Raw genomic sequence first — 10,611 nt, forward strand, 5'->3', positions numbered from 1 at the left:
AGATTGTTATTTTGTGAGAGTGGGGTTTAGTGCGTGTGTATGTGTGTGTTGTGTGTGTATCAGTGTATGTGTGCGTACATATGAAAGTCTCTTTTGCCATGTCGACATCTGGAACGTTGACTAGCTACTACGTCGACTCCCTCATCTTGCCCGAGAGTGAGGCGCTCTCCGCGCCCAGATACTCCTCCGGTCCGGGGGGGCTTCAGCACGCTAGGCAGCCCACATCGCTCACCGATCACACTGAGCTTGGGCCCTACACCTTCCCGACGAAAGCCCCGGTCTTTAGCCCGTCCTGGGGTCATGTACCGACCCAGTTTCCAGGCGCCGTGTCGTCGGTGTACCACCACCCATACGTGAATCACCGAGGCCCGGCTCCAGGCGACGTGGAGGGTCGCTACATGCAGTCCTGGCTGCTGGAGCCCATGTCAGGGTCCTTGCCTTTGACTGGATTACCGACGAGTCACCACTACGGGATCAAACCAGAGAGCCTGGATGCGCGAGCGGACATCGCGCTGCCTGGATCCCACACCGCGCTGCTCCTGTCCGATTTCGCCGACGGAAAGGTGGCAACGACGTCCCCGGTGGACAAGGACACACTACCGGGCCAGACCGGGGACCTGAACGGGGAGATAGAGGAGAAACCAGCCCTTGATCCAAGTAAGTGCTGCTTCATCCTTTGATATTTGATAATACTATGTTCTGTAAAGCTGCAGGGATGCAGGTTGAAACGTGTGATTAGTAGAGGGGGCGCGTGTTTGAAAATCTGACACTCAAGGCGTGCCATTCATTTATAGTGACTTGATAATAGGCTAGCTTTCTCTCACTCGTTTCCATGTTGTAATACTATGGGTTTCAGATTTTAAACAGTAGCAAGAGCCAAGTATGGGAGTGCATTGCTGCTTTGGAACGCATTTAGATGTTATATTCAGAATTGATATCCAGAGCCTTTGTGGGTCATATGTTTTTATGACATCTTGCCCAGCAGCACCGGACTCACACCAGTGTCGTCTCGCACTCCCTCTCTCCAGATAACCCGGTATCCAATTGGCTCCACGCGAGCGCCACGAGAAAAAAGCGCTGTCCATACACCAAGCACCAGATCCTCGAGCTGGAGAAAGAGTTCCTCTTTAACACGTACCTCACGCGGGACCGTAGGTACGAGGTCGCGAGGCAGCTCAACCTTACCGAGAGACAGGTCAAAATCTGGTTTCAGAACCGCAGAATGAAGATGAAGAAATGTAATAAAGATGGTGGACCAAAATATGATTTATAGGTATGATTGATTGAATGGGAACCTAAAAAATATCCGAAATAAGGGGGATATCTGTGAAAAGGCTTTTTCTCTGCTGGACTGTATTTTTAAAAGCCTTTGTCTCATTGTTTTATCCCTAACAGAAGCTGTTATGTGTCTTGTAAAAAGCATGTCCGGCTCTACTCCTCGGTTTGATGCAACTAACTACCTTTATATTGCACAATTTAACAGTGCGCATTATTTTTTGTTATTGTTATTAGGATGTTAATTAATTAAAGCCTTGGCTGTGAGTGCATCTGTGTAAGGCATGTAGCCTATTAATAGGCCTGTTCTCTGTACTCGTTTGTGTATGGATGTGTGTAGCTATGTGTGTGTCCTCTGGTTTGTAGATATAGGCCTCTATGTATTTCAGGTTACACTGAATTTAGTTTTAAAGTTTTTTTGTTGTCGTTATTTCAATTATTGGTAACGTTGAGTTAGGATCTAACGTTGGAGCATTAGGCTAACGTAATGGTAGCATTTTGAAGCGGGTGCTTGAGCATCAAAAAGCCACTTTGGCCTATTGGCCTATTGAAAATGTTATTAGAAGCTACATAGCAATGATATTGTGTTGACTACCTAGACTCTCTCAACTACCTATAATTACAAGAACCTAATTTCATTTTTACATGACTTTTCGTTGTGAAGAGACATAATGCTTGTATTGATAGTAAACTATGTCTGAATTTCAGGGAGTAACATTTGAGAGGACATATTTGTTAGAAAGAGAGAGAGAGGAAATAAATAAAAAAAAACACTGTATGCTACCTAATGAATACCTCATGGTCGGGAGACTTTCAGATTTTTGGTTCTCAAATGTAATTTGTACTATTTATTGAATAAAACAAATTATATCTGCGAATGCAGCCACATTGAATTATTATAATTTGTTGTGCATTTGCATTTCACTGTTTAGTCTAAGGTTTAATTCAAATTAATGTGATGCTCTGAAATAAATTATCAAATACTTAAAGCTATTGACAGTCAGATGTATTGTAGTCTACCAAATGTAATGTGTATAGGACTATTCTTACATTAGTTTGCACATACATTTCCCCTCAAACAAAATATTGGAATAATACAAACAAAAAAGCTATTCATGGGGTGTACGGAAATAATAACAATCGACCCATTTATTTCATTTTCTGTGAGGAAATTCGAGACTGTGAACGCGCACTTGTATTTCTTTCTTCAAGCTCGCGCACAACAAACATACACACACAGACACATATACTATAAAACGGTGTATGTGTATGTGTATGTGTGTGTGTGTGTGTGGGTGGGGGGCAAACAGTCTGTAGTCCGGGAAAACAGGCAGACCCGGCAGATCGCTGCACGCTTGCTGCTCTGCTCTGCTCGGCGCGCCTTGGCAGAGGATGTTGTTAGCTGTATACAGCCATAAAAGACAATTACCACTATAACCGTTTATGGGGTGCAAAGCTCTGCAAGGCGAGAGGACACAACACAAGAAAGATGTCGAAAGCTTCGACAGCTGAGGCCTGAAATAATGTAGTATATGTATTCTTCAGCTATGATATGACACCACCGCTCAGTTTAGACCCCGTGCTTCTGGACACATAATGGCCGCCATGTTTTGAAACCTTCAACATGAGCAGGGAGGTCGAGGTATTCAGCCTTCAAAGAGTGACTATTTAGGATTTAGCTTTGGCGGTATTCATATTACAATATTTTGATCTGAGTTTCTATTTAACATTTGTGTCAAGAATGAGTTAGACCTATTGAAGTGGGCCTGCTTCCACCAAAAGCCTTTGGATTATAAGTCTAGAGAAGATCCCTCAAATCTGCGGTGTACCAAACTTTTTATATCGACAAAGAGTAGCCAATAAAATTTGAAATTAGAGATAGGCCTACTTGTGGAATAGGCTACAACTGGACCTTGGAACTGTAAAGTCACATCCTCACAGAACCACCATTGTTTTATCAGACAACATCATTCACATCAGGCTTTAGTAAATAAAAAAAGTAAAATAGCAGTTGTATGGAGTCATATAGTGGTGTTGTGACGCGCTAGGCCTCGAGGACGCAGATGGACCCCAAACTTCAAAGGCTCAGCCAGAGACAGAGCAATATAACGCCTGGTCTGCTATACTGTCTGGCATTCCACTTTTAATGGCTTTATGGCCGTCCAGACACAATTAGGCCGTTTCCAGAACTCAGCACCCATTTGTTTTTTCTCTTTCTGTGGGACTGCAGCATGGACAAAAGGCCTAGCGGAAATGATCAGCTTTATTGGCGTCTCCCCCGACTGTTGCTCGCGGGACTCATGCTCATCTTGAGCGACCCTTTGTTTGTACCTGGCCTGGGAAACGTCCTTTCTCAGTTTCTCTGGTGGTAGCTAGTGTTCTGTTCACGCGCTGAAAAAACTGAAAGGCAATAAAGAAACAGCATTATGTGAGTCAAGACCTAGTCTCAGTATATATGAGACCAACATGAACATCATTGGACCTCCAAAATCTGTATTTTATGTGGAAATAGAACCGCAGTCAATGAGAGCCACATACATTCATCGCATTCCTATTATGTGATTTATTTATTTATTTGGCCCCTAAGGGGGAATGGGTGTGATTGCAGTTATGTGGGCACTGCACCTTTTCCACCCTGCAACTACGTGTAGTGACCAGAGGATGGCGCTGATGTTCCATAACAAGGCTCAAAATGGCATCGTTTGAACAATTTCCGTTTGTGATTACTTTCGGATGAACATATTTTAAGAGTGCAACAAAGTGATTGACGGTATAGACGTGTTTAGGCCTATTGTTTAGGCCTATTGATTAATTTTCGTTCTATAACATTGTAATTCTAATTTTTGCTTGTTATTATAGTCTTTATAATGATATTAGCGCTTGTAGACGTTGGCACATCCGCGGCAGTATTTAATAGTAAACAGACTAATAAAAAATACTAAATAGTAGGCCTTAGTCTAGTTACAAAAAACATTTTTCACGTGTACGCCTGTCTTTTATTTGACGCTACAGAAAAACCTAAAACGTAGTTGTTCTGTGTGTCAAATGAAGGAAAACAGACTTTTAGAAGGCCTAATTATTATAGTTAGAATGTGTTTATTTCCTTCTTTAGTTTAAGCCTATAGGAATACTAAACACAAGTAGTGTTTAATAAACAGAATGCATTTTCAACATATGATTTGTACAGATGATTCGTAAAGTAATTGGAAAACTGTTTTGCCCTTTTCAAGTAGGCCTATCGTTCATATTCAACATTTGCAATAACCCTACACAAAATGTGATTTGTGTTCAATTTGCTTTAGTCTAATCAATTTTGGAATAATATGATATGGCGTATTAAAATATCAGATGTTTGATGGTATTTAAATTAGCCTAAATGGGTTAGCTTTATGCTCAGTAATTCCACCGTTTTTTTTTTGTCCCTACTGTGTTTTTTTTCCAGATAACATTGTGGAATGCGAAAGAATATACATAAACGTTACCAAATTAGGTCACAGCCTATTGCATATATATTTCAAAATAGGGCTTCCTCCAAGAAAGGCAAATAATACCAACGTAGTAGACGTTTAAATGTAGGCCTACAAAAAATGTTGTTCATTTTAAATATTCAAATTGACTTAATTTGCCTACGTAACTTTTATGTTTTTAATTAATACTTTGCTTAATCTAGCATTAGGTTACCACTCAAAATAATTCTCAAATATTTCGTTAGGCCTATACTTTACTTGCATTTTCTAATCATTAAAACAAGTACTTTTATATTTTCTTATTTGAAACGCAACAATGGTAACTTAAAATGTTTACAATTGTAAATTGTATGATTTAAATCACCACAATACCAAAGAAACTGTAGTAAAGTTTATAATGGCATGCAATCCCAAATGTAGCCAACTATATTCTAATTCTATTTTGAATTGACCTGTCCTTTCTAGCCTAGGCATCTGCTCATGTTTTGATGTTTGTTGTATCACACAGTTCAGTTTAACTCATGGAGAAATGTATTTATATGAATTGAACGAAACCTTTTGAATGAATACACAATGCAGTTTTATACTCTTAGTTGTGTATAAATTACATATGTTATGAGGTGGTGGAAACTATGGTATTATGGTGGTATTATGGTGGTATTATGGTGTATTATGGTGTATTATGGTGTATTATGGTGTATTATGGTGTATTATGAAATTAAGGGTAAATGCAACAGTATACGTTTATTTTATTTTGATGACAGTTTATTTTGTGTAATTTCATATGTATAGGCTTCCCACAGTGTTTATGAGAGGGTGTGTGTCCAAAGAGAAGAGAAAGTGTGTGTGTGTGTGTTAATCCTGGGAAATTCCATGGTAACAGGGTGATGCTGAGACTCAGATTGTTCACTTTAAAATGTAGCCTATGTAAAAAAAAAAACAATGATTGCAAAGTTAAACAAACCATACAACTCTATGCACAAGGAGTACTTTTTATCAATTTCCACTAGTTTTTGTTTGACATACATTTTCTCACCATCACTCTTTTACCATGGAAGGGCCCTCCTACTCTGCGGTCTGTGCACTTTAATGAAATCTCTGGCACCGCCGGTGATTGGCTACATCGGTCACGTGGGTGAGTTCTTCGGTCCTGGGCAAAATGGGGTTTGGTGTAAATCCAGGGTGTATTGCTGTCATATATCATGCTACCTCGTAAAAACGACACTGACGATTCTGGCCCAACAAATCACAGAGAAAAAAAATATGAGTTCTTATTATGTGGATGGTCTTTTTAACAAATATACGGCGAGCAGTTCTTTTTTCCCAAACGCAGACCTAGGTTCGTGCGCTCTTGGACCCGATGAAGAAGGACCCGCATCGGCTCACAGTGCCGCAGCCCCTGCCTTCCCACCGTCCCTATCCGGACTTTACAACGTCAACAATGCAATCTACCAGAGCCACCCAATGTTTAGCCCTTGTTATGGCCAGGGGCAGGACGTTCGCAGTCTGCACTGCAGCTCCTTCAACCAGAGCCGTCTGTTCGGGGACAGCTGCGTCCAGCCGGGGCCCCTCACCTCGCCAGAGGACAAACACTACCGGATGTACCCCTGGATGAAAACATCAGGTACAGTCTAACATGGGTCTTTCCTTCTGCTCCTGCAGAGCTCTGCTATAATGTCAATTAATCTACAAAACCTTGGGATAATGGTAACCTCTTAATGGTGCAATGAATTACTTGAAGCCATTGGAATTTCATGGAAAGAATTGTAAAACTTTTATTGCGCAAGTAATGAGTTCTGTGGCCATAAATATATTATCCCTTCGCTTCTGCAATGCTTTTTGCCTCTGCTTTCTTACTGCTTCTTCTCCCCTTTGTGCCAATAAAATACCAGACTATGTAATGCCAAAATAAAGGAAACACCAACATAAAGTGTCTTAAAAGGGCTTTGGGCTACCACAAGCCAGAACAGCTTCAATGCACCTTGGCATAGATCCTTGGCATAGATCCTACAAGTGTCTGGAACTCTATTGAAGTAATGCAACACCGTTCTTCCACCAGAAATTCCATCATTTGGTGTTTTATTGATGGTGGTGGAAAACGCTGTCTCAGGCACCGCTCCAGAATCTCCCATAAGTGTTTAATTTGGTTGAGAGCTGGTGAATGAGATGGCCATCTCGTATGGTTTACATCGTTTTCATGCTCATCAAACCATTCAGTGACACTTGTGACCTGTGGATGGGGGCATTGTCATCCTATGGGGGCATAGCCAGTGTAGCCAAAATAATGGCCTTCCCAGCATTTTTATATATGACCCTAAGCATGATGGGATGTTAATTGCTTAATTAACTCAGGAACCACACCTGTGTGGAATCACCTGCTTTCAATATACTTCATATCCCTCATTTACTCAAGTGTTTCCTTTATTTTGGCAGTTACCTGTAGGTTGTAGTGTAAATCAGTGCTCATGCGCTCTGCAGTTCGTCCTTTTGATTGGGCTCAGAATAGCAGTTGTGATGATCATAATCAGTTTCAGAAACGTATTTGTACACAGGGATATAATCTATAGTAATGGTGGTTGTAAATAATATCAGTAGTTGGAGCAGTGGTAGCCTATTGATAGTATAGTTGCTGGTTAGTAGGGAATTGGTAGGCAAGACATTGTTTAATAAAGATATACCCTACCAATGAAACTAGCAGTAGTAATTGCTTATGGGCTATGTGGGTATGACCTAGTAGTGGCATGCAAACACATGCTTCTAATTGGAGAGGCATGCAGTGCATTAGCTACAGGCTACAGGCTAGAATATTTTTAATGGAAGGAAGTCTTAAAAAACTATAAAGTTGATTAAATTGTATAGGCTACATGAGGCAAAACTTCATTGACTGTCCGAAAACATTTTGAGAAAGAAATCTTAATAAAAATGGCACAGACACAAACTGTGGCTATTGGCAAGTTTTTATTAATTAATGTATTAACTTCTATAGAAATAATACATGAATGCAAGATCACAGAATTGTCACATATGTCATTATCAATATCATGATGTTATCAGAGGTATTACATATGCCATGCTTGTGTAGGACATGGTTTTATGCATGGCAGAGCAATTTGTAGTATTTTTATTCTTGGACCTAGCAGATTGAAACCGTTCTCTCTTGTAGATCCAAACCGAAAGCGTGGACGTCAGACCTACTCCCGGTACCAGACACTGGAGCTGGAGAAAGAATTCCACTTCAACCGGTACCTGACCCGCCGGAGGCGCGTGGAGATAGCACAAGCGCTCTGCCTGACCGAGCGCCAGATCAAAATCTGGTTCCAGAACCGGAGGATGAAGTGGAAGAAAGATCACAAGGACGAGTCCTCGAGCTCGACCCCCGGTGCCACGGGCGAGGACGTAAACGAGGACGATGACAGTGATCCGGTAACCGACGGACAGTCCAAGGCCGAGGACGCCGAGTACGGAGACTCCCCGTCCACCGGTGTGGCGTCAGAAACCCCTGCAAGAGGAGATGGAGACATAGAGGCTATTAGAAACACTCCATAAATGTTTATATTTGTCATTAAGGAAATGTTCTAGATGTATGCTCTCACAGAATCGATACACTCTGTTCGATCATACTATTTAGAGCTTAGTAGTCTGATTGAGGAAACGACTTGCAGGGCTGAAATTGAGACGCACTTATTGAATGAATACAAGCTAGTGAAAACACTGGCTATAGCTATAAAATGCATATGGCTATAGGAAGATGAAAGGGAACGGATACTACCTATTTACTCTACAGTATTACTATGAAAACTCAATTTGATCTTTGAATGTAGAACAAGTCTACTGTAAATGTTATACAATATTTAATGTTAATCGTTGGGAACTATTAGATATTTTACTACTGAAATAACATTCCTGAACAGAGAACTACCTAAGGCGACAGTTGCATTCACGCAACTTCAGAATTTACCTCCAGTTTCAATTGACTTCGAGGAACTTTTTTCGCACTCTTTTTGTCTCTATTTCAAAGCGAAATAAATGCAGATGTTGAATCCACTGGTGAATATCATTTACATTTTAGTCATTTAGCAGACGCTCTTATCCGTCTTTTGGGGCCAAGTAGAGATTGGAATAGATATTCGCATGATTTCCAAACAGCAATGTTTAACAAAAAAAATGAATAGCCAAATGTGTATACCCTACCTCAGATTTTACGTCAGAGACTAGACCTATAGCCTGCTACTGTCTCACTGAATATCAACACTGTGTAAGAAGTCTTTACATACATTGTATTGGTACGTCGTGTTGTTATTGTATTTTCATCTTAAATGTAGCTTTCAATTATTCTAACTAGCTATAGCCTATGGTCAATGTAATTGTTATGGACGTGAGTGTGTCTGCTTGCATGTATCTGTAAGTTAGGGAATTGGTGTGTTTGTTTTCTTTGAATCTAGGCTATACAAGAAAAGCGGTCCAATGTTCAGAAATAAGCATTTGTTTTGCAATTTGACCGGTGTAAATAGACCAATGCATTCGACACTCACCGCTTTGACTCTGCCGTATTCTTATTGTGACATTATGTAAGATGCAATAGTAATCGAATAAAAACAAAACCATTCAATTTGGAAAATAGCTTCGTAACGAATTTCCTGTAAGCCAACCATACATTGATGAAATCTTTAGCCAAAAGGTTATGTAATACAACCTACATGCCAAAATAGACGGTACTACTCTAAATTACGCATGAGTGAAAATATTTTATCTTGCTTTTTCACTTTCATCTAGTTATACTAATATGTTTACATTTAAGCCATTTGTTTTTATATGACAATAAATACTGAGCCTACAAATATGCTATTACGCTATTACATAAGAACACAGTGGCCTGTATCTCACTTAGCCTACTAAGCAGGATAAGTGAAAAAAGAGATGAAACCAATGCCACATTTGCTTAATAAGTATGTTAACTGTGAGGACACGAGACTGGACAGGCTGTGTGTGTGTAGCCTTCTGTGAAGGGGAAATGACTGCATTCCCCCTCCTTTCGGTAAGATGGCGCCTAGTTCTGACCTGCCCCCTCCTCTCCCTCTCCGTTTCTCCCTTCTCCGTTTCTTCCACTCTCTCCCCCTGTCGCTCTCTCACTCGGTCATAAATCCGTTGTTGTTTATGAAAATTTACAACATAGCAATACAACTTTACGAGGCTCCTCGGCTTCCCATTGGTCGCCGCTGGTCACATGGCATGGAGCAGTGAACATGAACTTTTTATATATAATTTCCTTTTCCAGAATAGAACTGCACTGTGTCTGCCAACCAACCCTTTCTGTCCTGTAAAAGCTTTTGCTCTTCCATTTCTTTTCGTCGTGTGTAACGCTGTTTTGCTTTTTAGATGTTGTTTTTACTTTGCAGCGCAAAGATCAGTGCCCTTCTCTTGGAACCGGACGGTTTGGATTCATTACCGACGTTCTCCGTGACGGTTTGGCACAATGGACGGGTTGAGCGTGTCGTTGCCTGATCCCGGGAGATCTTGGATTCGTCCAGGGACCCAGCTGGCAGGCCAGCAGCACTTGTCAGTCCTCTCCCTGTGACATCACCACACGCCATGAGACCCGAACACCTCACACACAGTAAGAATATTACTTGCTTATCATGATTGGATATTATTTGGTAATCAAGCATTAAATAGAGTGAGCGTTCAAGTAAAAACAACTTGCTGTGCGTGTTTAGTTTTAAACAGTGATGGCTTTCAGAAGAGTGGTTGGAATGTTATGTTGTAGGGTTAAACGGGTTTTGTCCAATAATTTGAATTGACAATAACGATATGATCATAATTTGCATGATTAAGATCAATGCTATGGTTCGTTGATTGTGGTCTCTGGACT

The 10,611-nt window shown here is 40.7% G+C and overlaps 2 protein-coding genes across 2 annotated transcripts; both read left to right on the plus strand.

Annotated features, from left to right (window-relative positions):
- LOC311112231 (homeobox protein Hox-A9-like) lies at positions 1-2,154 on the plus strand. Its single transcript, XM_084155273.1, has 2 exons — positions 1-657; positions 1,029-2,154. The coding sequence occupies exons 1-2, from the start codon at positions 81-83 to the stop codon at positions 1,271-1,273; spliced, it is 822 nt and encodes a 273-aa protein (XP_084011399.1). The 5' UTR covers positions 1-80; the 3' UTR covers positions 1,274-2,154.
- A 3,731-nt stretch (positions 2,155-5,885) lies between these two features.
- On the plus strand, positions 5,886-9,356 carry LOC311112519 (homeobox protein Hox-A7-like). The gene is made up of 2 exons (XM_084155651.1): positions 5,886-6,366; positions 7,906-9,356. Exons 1-2 carry the CDS (start codon positions 6,006-6,008, stop codon positions 8,286-8,288), a joined length of 744 nt encoding a protein of 247 aa, XP_084011777.1. The 5' UTR covers positions 5,886-6,005; the 3' UTR covers positions 8,289-9,356.
- The last annotated feature ends 1,255 nt before the right edge of the window (positions 9,357-10,611 follow it).

The sequence above is a fragment of the Coregonus lavaretus genome (assembly GCF_964263955.1).
Source record: "Coregonus lavaretus genome assembly, chromosome: 3".
NCBI lineage: Eukaryota > Metazoa > Chordata > Actinopteri > Salmoniformes > Salmonidae > Coregonus > Coregonus lavaretus.

Bases quoted from the DNA above. Each gene is read 5' to 3' on its own strand.
- LOC311112519 (XM_084155651.1), top strand. From the start codon at position 6,006: ATGAGTTCTTATTATGTGGATGGTCTTTTTAACAAATATACGGCGAGC. The intron at 6,367-7,905 runs GTACAGTCTAAC...TCTCTCTTGTAG, and splicing joins CCCCTGGATGAAAACATCAG to ATCCAAACCGAAAGCGTGGA.
- LOC311112231 (XM_084155273.1), top strand. From the start codon at position 81: ATGAAAGTCTCTTTTGCCATGTCGACATCTGGAACGTTGACTAGCTAC. The intron at 658-1,028 runs GTAAGTGCTGCT...CCCTCTCTCCAG, and splicing joins GAAACCAGCCCTTGATCCAA to ATAACCCGGTATCCAATTGG.